Source organism: Artemia sp. Qi Xiang Cuo, chromosome 2, assembly GCF_049724085.1.
Source record: "Artemia sp. Qi Xiang Cuo chromosome 2, ASM4972408v1, whole genome shotgun sequence".
Taxonomy (NCBI): domain Eukaryota; kingdom Metazoa; phylum Arthropoda; class Branchiopoda; order Anostraca; family Artemiidae; genus Artemia; species Artemia sp. Qi Xiang Cuo.
In genome coordinates, this window is record NC_142795.1 from 9,687,402 (window position 1) to 9,705,439 (window position 18,038).

The window sequence follows — 18,038 nt, forward strand, 5'->3', positions numbered from 1 at the left end:
GCTTTGACGAGCAGACTCGAGCTGTTACTTGTAATCTTCGGACTTCTAGTACTCCAAGCTATGTTTTTGCCTGTTTTGTCATTACATGGGACAGGTGCCCCTATTTTACGCTTTACGCACTTTTTTTTAGCACTCTATTGTGCGCTTCAAAGCGACCCTTTACATTTCCTATAGCCTCCATTGGAATCGCCATATCTAAAAATGTATATTCAGAGGTTTTGGTGCTTCTGTAGAGATGCTGGTAAACTTACACATTTTTTAACACTTCGGGCGCTCGTAAAGGTGCTTTACAGTGCTCATTCAACGTACTTCGCGTCGCCATTAGATTCCCGTGCCTTAACTATATTTCCACTAATTTTTGTGCTTTTTGCCAGAAGTGTAAGATTCTTATGCTTAACAGCCCCGCAACTATGGGTGGTTGACACACCGAATATCCCTATAGACATAGTTACAGGACTGTTCAATTAATCTCAACAATATGGCTTTGACTAGATGGCTCTCAAAACTTTGACTAATATGGCTAATATGGCTCTATGGCTAATATGGCTAATATGGCTAATTTGACTAATATGGCTCTCAAAACTTTGACTAGATGTGTTTGGAAAATTAATGGACTTGAGAGGATATTGCTTGTCTCAAACTGCTTTTGACTATTAAAAAAGCACTAGAACTTTTAACTACCAATCAGATCAGCTCCTTTAAAAATTTTAACAATGTCTGATATTGCTTATATGCCCTTTTGAAAACCAGCATGCATCTAGTTTTTTTCATTTAATTGAAAGTTCCCCTAAACCAGTGATGCCAGGTACCTGACATTAGATGGCGCACCAAGGGAAGCAAAAAAGCGCCATCGGCACATTTTCGCTAGACATTTTTTGGTTGGAATTCGAAATTCAGGGGAAATGAGATCTTGCACGGATGAGTGCAAAAAAAACAGAAATTCAGAGGCAACGTTATCAGATAGGCGCAAATTGTGCAAATTTCGCTTTTCAGAATAATAGAACTTAAAATTGATAGGATTCAGTCTTAAATGACAGATTTCGGCACAGGATTTTGAAATCTGAAACAGTGAAGCATTTTTCGACTGATTACATGCACTTTTGTGGTTGAAATTTTCTGTTCTCAGTCTCTGGCTTGACAAGAAAGATATTTTCCTCAGTTCTCTGGTATGTCAGAGATTTAAATAAAAGAGGAAATTAAAGAAGATCTAACAAAAAATACTTGCCAATATCTAAGGGGGTATTTTACATTACTTTCCGGCTGATATGCTGAATTATACCCTACCAACAATAGAAATTGTGATTAAAGAACTAAAAAAAGAAATAGATACTCAGTATACTGGTCTTGCAATATAGACAAGTCATACAAAAACGTGGAAATTAAAGGCGCATTTGACAAAGATAACTAATAGACAGGATTTTCTAATGAAGAACTAAAGAGAAGCATGATCCTTGAAGGTCACATCTCTCCAAAATGTCATTTAGGTAAGGGACATCAAAATTTACTTCCTTATACAATGTTTTTATGACATTGCAATTCTAAGCTTCAAAAAGATGTAAATTCTCAAACTCAGTCATGAGAACAAAAGTTTCGTAGCTTTCAAAATATAAATTAAAACAACAAGAACGACCAAGTTAAAGTTAAGAAATCACACCGGCCGTTACCAGTGCAACTATCAAAAAAATTGCAGGCCAAAGACAATGCTCTCAGATTTATGTCATGAAACAGAATCCAAAGACATACATATGAGACAAAGTTTTCCTTGGCAAGGTCCTTCATCAGTTCCGATTGTTATTCTATTTGTGTTTTCCTTTTAATGAACTTCGAATTAGCTTTGTACATTCTTTAATCAAATATTATATATATCTTCGACTAGTATTCAAGATCATTTTCAAAGTTAAACAAAGTTAAACATCAAACCCTCCTTCTATATCTCCCAAAATTTCCTCAATAGTTTAATCTTCATTTTTATTGTCATCGGATGTTTTTTTGATGTCATACATGTCAATGGTAAATCTATTAAGCATAGCGGGTGTAGGATCAAAGTCCCTGCAGCACTTTCCCTGGCAATTTAGCCAAAGTCGGATGGTCGCAACCGAGTTAAGCATTTTCAGCTGCATCCTGTTTCGAATTTTGACAAGATTCAAACCAGAAAATACTCTCTCGACGAAGAAGTTGCTGATGGGTAAGCTTAAGCCAGAAAGAGGTCAGCTTTTCTCACTCTTTTCTGTATTTATTTATCGAAATTTGACCACTTTCCCATATACGGTTCTTCACGCAAAGGATAATGCACGCTCTGATAATTCAAAATTTAGGTCGTCATGGAGCCTGGAATGCGGTATGAGAATCTCTACGGGGCTCTGAAAATTCCATCTGTCTTTATTGACAAATTCCTAAATCTGTCAGTAGAAGTTGTCAGTAAGCACTAGACTTTAAGATTTTGAGTTTTGTCATTGTTATTGTGAAGGCAAGATGTGCCCCCCTTTGCGCCGATGTTTTTTTGGACATACGCGAAATCGGCACAATGCACCAATTTGAAAAAGTCAATGCGCAATCAACTCAAGAAAGCACCATCTTAATACCCATAACGACATTAGTTACAGTAGTACTAACAATGTACAGATACGTGCTTTCTGACTTGTTCAACGTCCGCCACATCTTACCCTGGAAGGTCTAATTTAATAATGTAAGCCATTATTGTTATATTACTTTGTCAACCATTTGACAATCTACATGCTCATAGTTCATTTTGATTTAGTTCAACATCCGCCTTACTTAACACCTTTAATACCCTTAGCTTGTGCAGTAGCAATAATTGTCGTAGCAGTGGTATCATTAGTAGCAATATGCACAAAGCACCTTTGGTTTTCTTCAACATTCCTATAAACACACGCTAAAATTTTCAACTTAATACCATTAAACGCTCCTGAAGTATTACTGATCCGTCCTTTTGACAACCTGTTTGGGCAAAGTGTGATTCGATATTCCACAAATTTTTCACCTTAATGCATTTAGCTTTAGTAGCAGTAGTAGTAGTAATAGTAGTGATAGTAGTAACAGTAGAATTAATAGTAGCAGATATAGCTTTAGTGGTAGTAGCAGTAGCAGTAAAAATAATAGTAGCATTAGCAGTAGTAGTAGTATGAATAGAAGCAGTAGCATTAGGATGCAAATATGCTATTTTGGTTTGTTCGACAATCCCCACAATAAGTCCTGTAAGTTTCAATTTCAAATACCAAACTTCTCCTAAGATATTGCTGATACGTTTTTTTCTATAACAAGCATACGGACGGCGTGTTGTGATTCAATTCACCTTTCCCTCCTAAAAATTGCCTGACGATTTCACCGTCATACCCTGAGGTATAGTTGTAATAGTAGCCATAGTAGTGGTAAAAGTATTAGTAGTACTAGAAGTAGTATTAATAGTAATAGCATTAGTATTAGTATCAGCAGAAGTATTAACATATTCCTTTTGTTCAGTTGAACATCCCTCTCCTCAAGTTTTGCAAGTTGCAACTTAATACAATTAGCTCTGTTGCTACAACATTGCCGATATGTCCTTTTTATAACCTGTATGTTCATACACTTTTTGAAATTTTTATCTTAATGTTACTAGACTTACACGTAGTTGCAATAGCAGTAATGGTTGGAGTAGTTGTAGCAGTAGTAAATATAGTAGTGGTACTAGTATTAGTAGTAGCATGTCCATATTGTCCTTTGATCAGTTGTTTTTCCCCTTTAAGCATTCTCTGAGAGTTCCTAAATACCCAGATCCATTCTTGAGACACACCCTTTGGGCAATCTGCATGCACATAGTGTCTTTTCATTTAGTCTAAATTTTTCTCAATATTCTCTCGAATTTTTACTTTCATAAATTTAGGCTTAATAGTACTAGTGCCTTAGTAGTAGTAGGAGAAGCAGTAGCAGTAGTAGTGTTTTATTAGTAGTAGTAGCAACAGTAATAGCAACAGTATCAACAACAATATTAAATACAGTAGTAGCATGTACATGCTTCCTTTTGGTCAGTTGAACATCCCCCTTATGATACCCCAGAAGTTTCACCTTGATACTGATACCCGTTCGAAAAATATTGCTGATGTGCCCTTTTGGCCCGCCTTTGACACCCTTTTAATCTGAATATTCTTAGCCTTATAAGAGTTACAAGTAGTTGCAATTGAGTAATGGTTGGAGTAGTTTAGTAGCACTAGTAGTAGTATTAGTAAAATTAGCAATTGTATTTGCGTTAGTAGTAGCATGCAGACATTACCTTTTCGTCATTTGATGTTTCTTTATAAGCATTCTCTGAAAGCTCCAACTTAATACCCAAATGTATTCTTGAGATACGCCCTTTTGACAAGCTGCAAGCACCTACTATGTTTTGATTTAGTTTCGATTCTCCTTCAATATTCTGTCAAATTTTCACCTTCTCACGCGTAGCCTTAATAATGCCAGTATCGTAGTAGTAGCGATAGTAGATAGAGCAGCAGCAGCAGTAATAGTGTTGTATTAGTAGTAGTAGTAAACGTGATGCCCCACAAGTTTCATCTTGATACGGTAAGCTGTTCCAAAAATATTGCTGATACGCCTATATCAGCCATCTGTGTGCACATAGAATGTTTTGATTTAGTTCAACTTTCCCCTTAACATTTCCTCGGGAGTTTATTTCAATATCCTCAGCCTTTGTAGTACTCGCTACAGGAGCAGTGGTTTTAGTGGTAGTAATGGTAGTAGTCAGTGTCGTGGTTTGGGATATATATATATATATATATATATATATATATATATATATATATATATATATATATATATATATATATATATATATATATATATCCCCTCTTTTGTGAGAAAGAGGTCATCCCTGGTCATCTGTATCGAAAAAAAAGCTAAATTTTGCATATAGTTGTTAGGGTCTTGAAACGCCTGTAATAAGGTTCTCCGAAAAGTTGAGATTGTTGGCGTAATTTTCACCCGATTTACTGACCCTACTGGGGATGTTTTGCCACTTTTTGCAGAAATAGGCTGAATTTAACAAATTTTACATAATTATAATCACCATAAGAATCCAACCGTTGAGGGATATAGAATTTTTATGTATATAAGGAGCGCTGCTAATAAGAGAGGGAGGGTCTGAAATATTAAAAAGATGATTATAAGACAGTCATAGCCACGGTTCTCACGAGTTCTTCAAACAAATATTTTTGTATGGCAAATTCTCATGGATGTATGCCTCCCTGCTCACCTTCCTTACTTGACACTAGAGTTTTAAAGTGCTGTGCAGCAAGCATTTATAAGAGCATTTGTCCTTCAGCAATCGCTCTTAAAGCGTTGGGGATAAAGAGTTCAACTTTAACGTGAAGAACAAGGGGTTTTAAATCAAGAAGTTTAAATCAACTATTTGGAGCAAATCAACATTTAAATAAAATCACAGCCATCTGTGAAGAGAGTACATATATTATTGGCCCTCACGTTTCTACTTTTGAAGAAGGGCTAGTCCAACTAAATCTGACCAACTAAACCTAAGAGATGAAACGTCATTCACTGATTATGAATTTTAGAATAAAGGCACTGTTAATATTGCTTTTTAATCCGTGTTTTAATTGCTTTTCATTATTGAGCTGGTATAATGTCAATATTGCTTATGCAAGTTTGTCGTTCTTTTTTTATTTTATTCTCATTCTTTAACCCATAAATATTGCACACACGAAGAGTTCAAAAATTCAATCGATAAAAAGAAAAACTATATTTATTCGTCAGTACTATAATTATAGGATCAGTTTTCATTTTCTGCGGAAACGTGCTGGGTTGAGCAAAACTGCACTTAAGAGAAAGTCTGCTTTTTTCCAGAAACTGCAATTTTTCGTAATATCCTTTACTAGCTTAGTCAACAAATTCCCGATGTTCTCTTAAAGAAATTTCTTAATGTTTTAATTTATTGTTTATCTTAGATAGAAAAGCTTTGAGGTTAAAAAAGGAAAGCCTCACTAAATATGAAACTAGAAATATATTTTGTATTTAATCTTTATTTGGAAAAGAAAAATACATTACCTGTTTTTGAGGTACGAAAAGTATCCTCTTTTGGTACATATTGGATATCGTACACTAACGTAGTATTTGGTAATATAGAGCGCTCTTTATTCAACCTATAAACCGCGTATTTGAAAGCCAACTCTGTTGCACTATCTTTCTGGTCTTCAACAAATATTGCACCTGAAAAAGAACATACCATTAATAAATTTGATTTTTAGATTTACAATTGTTGGTTTGTGACTTCTTAAAATTGGCAAAGAGATAAATATATACTCTGTAGGTGAATATTGCCAAAACTTCAGGCGAGAGGGGGAGACAGGATAGGCAAACAGTTTTAACATAATTTAGCTACAATGAAAGTGAACACGTCACTTGATACCTTTTTTGCACTCTTTTATAATTCAATATTCGCTTCTGGGGGTATTTACATTTGGAGCTTTTAATGGGGCCCCAAAAGGTAAAGCAGTACATAGTACTAAAAGTTCAAAAATATGCTTCTAAAAAACTGTCTAGTGAGAAAAATTGTTACTTGTAGCTAGAAAAAAAAATTGCAAGAATGTTTGAAAACAGCCTGCGGTAAATGACGTCAATTTCGAGGGGTTTCTGGCTCTTTTCGGAAATTTCCGCAAATCTGTTTTCATAATAACATTTAAATAGTAAGACTAATGTAAATAATAATCACCAATCCTGAATCAGCTGCAAATGAAAATTTTTCCTCACTAACAAGCTTTTTTTTTAAGTACATTTTAAAGTTTTCGTTACTATGGACTATTTTGAGACCCTTAAAGGCTCAGATATTTAATTTCCCCGAGAAGTGATTACTGAATTACGAAAAGGCATAAAAAAGGCATTAAGTGATGTATTCACTTTCATCCTAGCTGAATTAAATTGAAAACTGCATATTTATTGCGATAGTAAGGGTGTAAGCTGGAAAACAGTGTTGCCATGACTACTAAAATATCAATTTATTCAAACAATAATTTCATGTTTATTAATCAGTATTTATTAAGCAATCATATGATTAAAATTGATACGTAATCACAAGAAAATTTACTATTATTTCAAAAGTTAGATTCAAATCTCTTAAATTTCTTTTGTAAAGATCAAATATTCTCTTAAAACCTGCTTTTACCAGATAGCATCCATGAACATATTTTTGGAAAAAAAGACAGATGACCACAAGCTCCAAATTTACTGGTTGCCAAAATTTTGCGGAGTTGGACATCTATATTCTATATCTTTTGTCTGTGATCAAGACTGAGACCATATTTCTTGCTTTGGTCTTTCCTAGTCCGTATTGTGGTTGAGAAAGCTGATTTACATTTTTATTAAAGTAAATGAATATTAAAGCAATAAAATACCTATATGAAATAATATATAACAGGAATGCATTAGAGAAAAATATTGTTAACACAATTACATAGAGAAAAAAAACCAATCAAGCAGTGCGTGGTAACGAAGTGTAAGCAAGGAGCGACTCGGCCCAATAGTTTCCGAAACTCTAAATAAGGGATTTTGACATCAAAAGCCATGAGCCCGAGAAAATTTGCTTGATTTTTTCGAAAAGGGGGGATACATCCCCCAAAAGTCAGGCGATCTTAATGAAAATCACACCATCTAATTCAGCATATAAGGGAAGTCTATTGCTTTTTTAGTTCCTCTCTACAAAAATATGGATTTTTTCATTTTTTTACTAATAGAAAGATCGCGTTTTTTTTTCAGGAGTGATCGAATCGAGATTTTCCAGGGAAAATTCTTTATGGAGGGGGGGGGAGGGTCCCGGCATGATTTGAAAACCGTCGAAAAATTCAAATGAAAGTAAGGAGAGTTTTCAACAGAAAAATGTCCCAGGATATTTTCAGCAAGGGGGGAATTGTCCGAGGAAATTTACCAAGAGAAGGCAGAATTTAATCAGGGTTGAATTTTTCACGGGGAAAATCCCCCCTCCCCACGAAACATGTGGAGATATACGGAGAATATACGGAGTTTTTCGAGAGCAACTTTATATGGGGGGAGGACGAGGTAATATGCGGGGAGAATTCTCCATGGAAGGGGGGCGTCCTGCATAATTCGGAAAAAATCAGATTTTGAATTTAAAAAACGAGTTTTTGCAGGTGGAAGTGGGGAGCAACATTAAAACTTAAAATGAGCAGAAATTATTCCGTACATCAGGGGGGCTATCCCTTCCTGAAACATCGCTCTTTGCGCTAAAGTGTGACTTTTTTATGTCAATCCTTTAAGAACGACTCCTTTAACACAAGGGCCGTTTAGTTGGAAAAGTAAGCTTTTTCAAAGCACTATAAAACTTTAATTCCATCATTAACAACATAATTGATTAATAACATAAAGAAATAATTTTCCTTTATATCTTCTTTCAATAAATTTTATTTCTTGTTATTGGTTTCTGTTCCGGAAAATCAGAAAAAAAAGTGAAAAAGTCAGAAAAGTGGCAGATAACTTTTGTAGTTCGGTTCCAGAGAAATTAAAATAAAACAGTTGCATTTATGAAGTTTTAGGGGTAAAACCCCGTCTTTATTGATGTTGTCACGCTATACCATTAAAATCAGCAGGTAAAAAAAATTAGTTTCATTTGACAACGCTTACCTTCAGTAAAAATTCAAAAATTCAAGCAAAAGAATACCGTTAGGATGCCCAGTTTTACTGAGAAAAATAGATAAGCAAATAAAAATGTGTTTGGAAGGACAATTCAGTAGTTACGACATCAAGAAACTCTTTTGTTATACACTAAGCAAAATCTAAACTCAATTATACTGAGATTATCAAACTCACATCAGACAGTTTAATGAATTTTTTTTTGTATTACTAATATACAAAAAAGTACTTGTATTTGTAGTATTTTTGTATTTCTAATTATTGTATTTCTAATTATTTTTGTATTTCTTGATTTTTGTATTTCTATTTATTTTCTTTGGCGTATCACAGAGTGATACGCCAAAGAAAATAAAACTTAAAAGTATAATGCATAATCCATATTTAAATATGTCCTTAGCGATTATTTCTGGGGAAAATATTGATTTTGCTGGAGGCTTGAAAATTTAAAAGGATTCTTGAAGAGAATATGGTGGGACTTTATAGTATGGCTTCCGTCATATTTATGTTGCTAAATGTTGACTTCTGGGCTAATTTCAGAGTGATTTAGCATGCATTTCTATATTTTATAATACTTTTTTCTTGGGAAGAGGGCAAAAAACAAATCATAAGTGCCAAGAAACTCAGAAAAATTTACAGTATTTGGGGATAAATGCGGACCCCCCCCCCTATCCCTATTTTATATACTTTTTACAGAGTGAATTAAAAAAAGGAATATTAATATTTAGACAGAGAAACCCTTATTCAGCTTGTATCGCAGCTCTTATAATTCATTTTCATTTTTCACGTCAAACTTATATAAACTTTATTAATACGTCAAACTTATATTAATAAAGAGGGTAGCTAAGGTCGTTGGAGAGGCAAGTTTGTGAATCCTGTCAAAATGCAAACCTCACCAGATTTTTTTTTTTTTGGGGGGGGGGGGATGTATCGAAATAAACCCACGAGGTCTTAGGTTAAGCCATAAACTGAATTACCATAGCCAAATTGCCCATGCTATTGAATATGTTGTTGCATAGGTTAGTGTAGTTTATAAGAAAGTAACACAGTTCTAAGAAAATAACAAAAAACAAAGTTCTTACTTTATTAGATTAAAAAAAATTATTTAATTGATTTTTAGAGTTACTTCCAGTTTGACTGTGTACTTCCACCACGGCCGAATACAGGGTGGCAGGGATTTGAATCCTCCCCCACCGCCAAAAAAATGCTTGTCCGACTCGTAATAACATAACAAAAATGAACATAAACCATTTTTGTGAGGCGTTTTTTTAAGTTTTTGCAAACCCCCTCTCTAAAAGTATCTTTTTGTAACCCCCCCCCCCCCACATAAACAGACCAATTAAAAATCCAAATGACAAAATAGTCTCAGACCCATTAGAAACTTTTGTATTATGGGCCTTGCATTTAGAGAGGGTTTTGAACCCACCCGTCCTTTGGATCCGCCAGATATACATGCAGCCCCTTTTTTTGACCTTCAAATCAGCACCAAAGAACCGTGTGATATAGAAGTTCGACAAGGAGCCTGTAAGCTGAGGAATGGCAGAGCAGCAGGAACTGATAGAATAACAGCCAAGATGATAAAAACATCACTGAATACCTGTATGAATGTGTATCTTACACTCTTTGCTAGTACCTGGAAGTCTGAAAAGGTACCCAACGACTGGACAAAAAGTACGCTCTTAAAAATTTTCAAGAAAGGAGACGTGACAAAATTTGACAACTGAAGGGGTATCAGTCTCTTATATATTTTGGGTAAACTCTTGCCACAGATTGTTCTCCGGTGCATCCACACAGTCCTCGATAAATACCTGCGCGACAAACAGCGTGGTTCCTGGCCGTCCTGTTCTTGCAGGGATCACATTTACAAACTACGGATGATGACTGAGGAGTGCAATGAATAGCGAAAAAAATGTTCCTGGTTTTCGTGGACTTCGAGAAAGCCTCCGATGCCATAGACAAAGATTCGCTATGGAAAATCCTGCGATACTATAGAGTTACTTACAAAATAGTAGCCCAAATTGTTGCATTATATGAAAACACAGAATTCTGTTTTAAAACCCACAAAGAGATTACTAGATATTTCCATATAATGTCCGGCGTAAAACAGTGCTGTATTCTTTCTCCGTTCCTCTTCGTCCTTGCCGTCGATCACATACTCCGTGCTTGTACAGAGTTTAGCATCCAAATCGGAGACGCCAAATAGCTAGCCGACCAGGATTTCTCTGACAATATTGCCTTGATGGAAAGTAACAAGACCAAACTCCAGGATATCCGCAAAACAGTCCTTTGAAATGCTGGCCGACTTGTCCTAAAGATTAACATAGAGAAGACAAAGAGCATGGCAACAACTGATTTCGCCCTGGACATAAAATGTAGAGATTTAACTTTTGATCAGGCCGTAGAGTTCAGGCACCGAGACAACACAGTGTAAAATTCAGGGTCAAGCGAGTGGGAAGTACAGTTGAGGATAGGGCAAGCCAGTGGAGCTTTTAACCGACTTAAACAAGTATGGCGATCGAACAAGTATTTTACAAAATTAACAATGAGGCTATTTTATAGTATTGTCCTTTCTGTACTTCTCTACAGCAGAGGGTGCTGGAATTTAACTCAGGAACAAGAGAGACGGATTCTTGCCTTTGAAAACAACTGTCTTCGGAGGATTCTGAACGTTGACTGGAGAGATCACGTCACAACCAAATAGTCCACTCTATATCAGGTCAGGCAATAGTTACAGATATCATTTGACAATGACGGTAGAACATACCTTGGGGACATGATCCGTCTAAAGGACGATAAGATTCTGAGACAAATCTTGGAATGGCAACCTCAGTGAATCCGCAGGAGAGGTCGGCCAAAGAACACCTTGCGTCACTCTTATCAACGGTACCTGTTCAATATTCACACGACGACCCAACCAAATTTTCAAGATGCATGGGCGGTGGCGCACATGCGGGATGGCCGGTGGCTCTTCGTGGATTTCGAGGGTACCTCTGGTGGCACAGGAGGGGTCTAAGGTGAGGTAAATGGTTAGATATCTTGGAAATATTCAAAATTGGTCAAGGAAGGTCCTTGCCTGGTACCTTTGGTCCTCTCTTGATATATTACTACCTGCTTCCAGTAGACTTTCGAAGTTTTGCTGGTTAGAATGCTTAGTAGATGGCATCTTATTGCTACAGTACTGCACTAACATAGCATCTTTAACTATTGTGACATTAATCTAGCAGTTAATGGACCTCAACCACCATTTGTATATATTACAAATGGGCATCAATTTTAGAAAATGTTTTTAAAATAAGTATAATCTAATTTCTATCAGACGCTTATTTCTTAAAGCGTAGAAAAAAAGATATAGGGTCTAGTCGTAAAAGTTCGCCGTGAATGAATCGATTATGATCTCATCGATAAACAAAATTAAACTTGCTGTTCATATATCTTGAAAAATTTATTAGATCCTATTTTTTGTGGCTTTTCTTTTTCTGATTTCAAATATAGTGTAAAAAATTCCGTTAAAGTTCTAGCTTCGTTAAATCCAGCTTTTATGTATTACTTTTTTGAGTAATATTTGAGCCAATTCTATTTTTTTAAATGCTAAGGAGGAGAATATACAACCAAAGTCGTTCTATAAACCGCGGGTATTTTTCATAACTTATTTGTTAAATTATAACTTTTGGAAATATGCGAAAAACTGTTTTTCCTCATTATATAGATGATAGGATAGATGAAATTCATTATATAGATGAAACTGTTTTTCCTCATTATATAGATGATAGGATAGATGAAATTCATTATATAGATGAAACTGTTTTTCCTCATTATATAGATGATAGGATAGATGAAATTCATTATATAGATGAAACTGTTTTTCCTCATTATATAGATGATAGGAAAATTTTCTTTGCACATTTGAATTCACCATAGCATTTTTATTAGTATAATATTGAAATGCAAACTCAATTGAAGGGAAGAGTTATTTCTTCTCAAAATACGTGTTTTCTAGGGAATAAATTTTGTGCTGATCAAGACTCGAATGATTATACTGTTCTTACTCACTTTTTATGACGGTCTGACAATCGGGTTTCTTCTCATAAATTTCACTTGGATTAGTAGTGAGAGAAAATGATGCTTTTGGAAATAAACGTATCTATTATACAGCAGAAAATCAGCAGCAAAGGGTTACGAAAACGGCTAAACTGCATGGTGTAAACGAAAAAAAATCTTGCCATAAAAATCGAGAAATGGAAAAGCCATTTAATGAGTTTGCTCAACGCCATTCACTAAAAGAGGGTCTTCAGGGAAGGGGCCACACCTTTTGCTGTTCTATCAGGTAATTCAGGTGAACGTAGTATGATGAGGGAGATCGGGGGGCTTGGCTACCCCTAATATGATATGTAAAATTGGACATGAACATGAAATTCGTAGGTTTGCAATGGTCATTAAAAAGAATTTTTCCAAGTTAGGAACACCTCCCACTGGGATTCAGAAAACTTCAGATGAAACCCTGACTATGCTCAATTGAAGGGTCCGAAAACATCTTTTGTCTTTTGACTGTCCCTATATTTCAAAGTTACAGATTAAAGGGCGTAGCTGATTATTCTATTAACATTTTTACAATTCACCTTTAAGTAAACAATATAAGAAATAGCAAAGAAATAAATGTGGAGACGACAAACGGGCCTAGGGCCAGTATGAAGAAAAAACAGAGAAGAAAGGATGTTTTCTTTTTCTTCATACTGGTCATAGATCCATTTATCATCTCCAGATATCTTTCTTTGTTTTGTAATGGCTGGCCAGGTTTAGGTCTTTTAAAATAAAACGGCAGTGTGGTCTAAAAAAAGAATACCTAATTTAAGTTGTTACGACGAAAATCTTTTCATATAAGAGATGGGAATCATGTGCTAATATATTGTGGGAAAATTTACATTTGACAAACCAGTTTTGTCAGGGACGTCAAATCACAAAAATTTAAGGGGAAGATATGTGTTTGGAATCTGGGGGGGGGGTGTATATTTTCAATGAAATGCGAAAAGAAAGGCATTATTCCAAAACAAAGGGGGAGGGGTGTCTCTCCACGCCGACTTGACAAATCTGAGGAGAAACATATTAGAAAACGCTGATGTACCACGGAATGCTATATTTGTTTTGTCATTAAACTGTAAAATAGAATTTAGGAAAATAAAATTAATTTCATATTTATTAGAAATAATCGAAACAGTAGTGTTTAATTGATACAGATTTTTCAGAAAAGGTAAAAAACTGATTCAATGCTGAAAATATAAAAAAAGTGCTTATTATCTTTGCTAGCCAAGGTTTTGTTCAATATTCAACTTTATATAGTTATTTTTCTGCAATAGTGAATTTAAGTAATCTAATGTTATACGGCAATTTTATATAAATTGACAGCTGAGTTTCGTCTTTGATAAGAATAAAATTTGCTTTGAAAATGGGTCGAAAATATGAAATATAATGGGACGATTTTTCTATTTGTAAGTAAGTATAAATCATTCACTAGGAAAAGTCTAAACAATATCATAATTCGGACTCGGGGGACGGGTGAAGATAATACACCCAATGATAGAAATATTTTGCACAATTTTTTTGGCACAATTCGTTTTGGCACAAAAGTCGTTTTCGCACATTTGTAGATGAAGTTTTATTAAAAATCCTGTTTTTCACAGAGAACTATACTTCAAATATACACTATCAAACATATCAAATATACACTATCGTTACTATCAAATATACACTATCGTTACCACGAAAGTAGAAAGGGGTGTAAAGGTCCCATTGCCTACCCCTGCTGCCACCTACAACTTTTTTTAACACCATATATGGGCATAGAGTCATTAGGGAGAACAAGTTGTTAATGGGGTCAATGACCTAATTTCCAAAAACAACAACAACAACATCGGCCTTGACATTCGCTGAGAGCGTGCCAAAAACAACAACAACAACATTGACCTTGACATTCGCTGAGAACGTGCACTTACAACAACAACAACATCGACCTTGGAACACCTGTGCTGTCGAACTCAATTCACCTATCGTGAATCAATAATTCCCCTTAGAAACAACAAATTAATTCCCCTTTCTTGACAGATCAATCAACCAATGACATCATCTGTCAGACTTTAAAAATTTTCGCATAGAAACGATTCTCCAGGAATAGATCCAAGTCATTAATGTCATTGCCTCGGAAACAACTCTTTTGGTCGAACTCCAAAGGATATTAATAGCCAAAGGCCATTTAAACAATTCTCCAAGAAACATCTTAGCGATGAATTGTTTTAGCGCGGGAATCAGGTTTCTTATTAATTTGAAATGCATTAGCGCAGAGATGCCAAAAACAAATGGAACACGCTGAATTATGTTTAGGGATTATTTGGGCGAAACCGTTTTAGACAGGCTATGGAACTATTTCGGCGAAACAGTTAGAGACATTTTGAAAGAAGATTTTAGGAAAGGTTTTAGAAGAGAATTTGAGGGTGAAACTCTGTGGTCGTTATAATACACAAGTTCCATTTGAACAGTGTTGTGAGGTCCTCTAACCCAACCCCAAAGGGTTTCAATCCTCCTACCCCAACCCCAAAGGAAGCCCCCGGTACTCAAAGGCCCCCCAAGCTCCCAAAGGGCCACCGGCGCCCCCAAAGGCCCACCCAGACCCCCAAAAGCCATCCCCGGGTCCCCCAAAGGCCCATCGAGCTCCCAAAGGACCAATGGGGTCCCAAAGGCCATTCACCGGTCCCCAAATGTCCCCCAGGCCCCCAACTGCCCTCCTCAGACCCTCAAAGGCCCTCCTCTGATCCTCAACGGGCCCCCGACCCCCAAAGGTCCCCCAGACCAGAGAAGTGCCGTCGGGATGCACCGTGCGCCAGAGAAGCACCACAAGATACGCTGCGGGCCTGAAAAGCATCGCAGGATGCGCCGCAGGGAGGCACCGCAGGAAAGCGCCGCAGGTTGCGCCGCAGAGATGCGCCGCAAAAAAGTAAACTAAAAAGTTAAAATTTAGAAATGTTATCCCCCAAACGCCCTCTTCAGACCCCCAAAGGCCCTCCCCTAGTCCTCACAGGTCCCCCGGACTCCCAAAGGGTCAACCGGCCCCCAAGGATCCCCCGAACCCCCAAACGGCCTCCCCCGGTCCCCAAAGGACCACTGGGCTCCCAAAGGCCCTCCCCCGGACCCCAAAGGTCCCCCGGGCTCCCAAAGGGCCTCCCTGTGCCTCCAAAAGCCCTCCCATCGGCCCCAAAGGTCCCCCCCGGTCCCCATACATACACACAAAAACTTACACATGCACAAGAAAACTTACATGAACAAAAAAAAATATACACACACACACGAAAAATTACATAAAAACTTCAAAAATAAAAAAAAAAAAAGATTAGACACACACAAACTTACACACACACACACACAAAAAAAAACTTACACACACAAGCAAAAACTTACACACACACACACACAAAAAAACTTACACACACAAAAACACACAAACACACACACACAAACAATTACACCCAAACGCAAAAACTTACACACACACACACACAAAAACTAACACACACACACGAAAACAAACGCACACACAAAAACTTACACAAACGCACATAAAATAACACACACACACAAACAATTACACACACACACACACGAAAACTTACGCACACACACGAAAACTTACACACACACACACAAAACTTACACACACACACACAAAAACTTACACATGCACACGAAAACTTACATGCACATAAAAACTTACATGCACACAAAAACTTACGCACACGCGCAAAAACTTACACGCACACACAAAACTTACACACACACACGAAAACTTACACACACACACGAAAACTTAAACACACACGCCAAAACTTACACACACACAAACACACACACACACACACACACACACATACACACACACACACACACACACACAAACACACACACACACAAACACACACACAAACACACACACACACACACACACACACACACACACACACACACACACACACACACACACACACACACACACACACACACACACACACACACACACACACACACACACACACACACACACACACACACACACACACACACACATACACACACACACACACACACACACACACACACACACACACACACACACACACACACACACACACACACACACACACACACACACACACACAAACACACACAAACACAAACACGCATACACTCAAGCAAACACAAATATACAAACACACACACAAAAAAAACTTACACACACACAGAAACACACACAAACTTACAAACACATACTAAAACCAGCACCCACACGCAAAAGCTGACACACACAAAAACTTACACGTACACAAAAAAACTTACATGCACACGCAAAAGGTTAGATGCACACAAAAAATTACAAGCACATAAAAACTTACACACACACACAAAAACTTAGACTCACGCACAAAAACTTACACAAACACACAAAAACTTACACACACGCACAAAAAATTACACACACACACAAAAACTTACACATGCACATCTGTTACGAAAACACACAAAAGTTAGAAAAAATATAAAATGTTCCTTTATTACCTCTGCAAAACGGCTAAAAATGAAGAATTCATACACATTTTCAACTAGCTAAGGGTAAGTGTTTTAAATATGAGCCATTCTGTTGCGAAAACACACAAAAGTTAGAAAAAATACAAAATATTCCTTTATTACATCTGCAATACGGATAAAAATGAATATTTAATAAACATTTTCATCTAGATTTGGGTAAGTGTTTTAAATATTAGACCTTCTGTTGCGAAAACACACAAAAGTTAGAAAAAATACAAAATATTACTTTATTACCTATGCAAAACGGCCAAAAATGAAGAATTCATACACATTTTCAACTAGCTAAGGGTAAGTGTTTTAAATATGAGACATTCTGTTGCGAAAACACACAAAAGTTAAAAAAAATACAAAATAATCATTTATTACCTCTGAAAATCGGATAAAAATTAAGAATTCATAAACATTTTGAACTATCTAAGGGTTAGTGTTTTAAATATGAGCCATTCTGTTGCGAAAACACACAAAAATTAAGAAAAAATACAAAAAGTTCCTTTATTACCTCTACAAAACAGATAAAAATTAATAATTCATACACATTTTAAACTAGCTAAGGGTAAGTGTTTTAAATATGAGCCATTCTGTTGCAAAAAACACACAAAAATTAGAAAAAATACAAAATATTCCTTTATTACCTCTGCAAAACGGCTAAAAATGAAGAATTCATACACATTTTCAACTAGCTAAGGGTAAGTGTTTTAAATATGAGCCATTCTGTTGCGAAAACACACAAAAGTTAGAAAAAATACAAAATGTTCCTTTATTACCTCTGAAAT

The 18,038-nt window shown here is 36.2% G+C and overlaps 1 protein-coding gene across 7 annotated transcripts in view; it reads right to left on the minus strand.

Moving 5' to 3' along the window:
• Window positions 1–18,038, minus strand: part of LOC148954888 (glutamate receptor ionotropic, kainate 2-like) — a 453,254-nt gene that overhangs the window by 376,629 nt on the left and 58,587 nt on the right. For all 7 annotated transcript variants that reach the window (XM_089099042.1, XM_089099050.1, XM_089099034.1 and 4 more), the window contains exon 2: window positions 6,049–6,210. In XM_089099042.1, coding sequence (XP_088955168.1) covers window positions 6,049–6,210 — 162 coding nt within the window. The remainder of the gene's footprint in view (window positions 1–6,048; window positions 6,211–18,038) is intronic.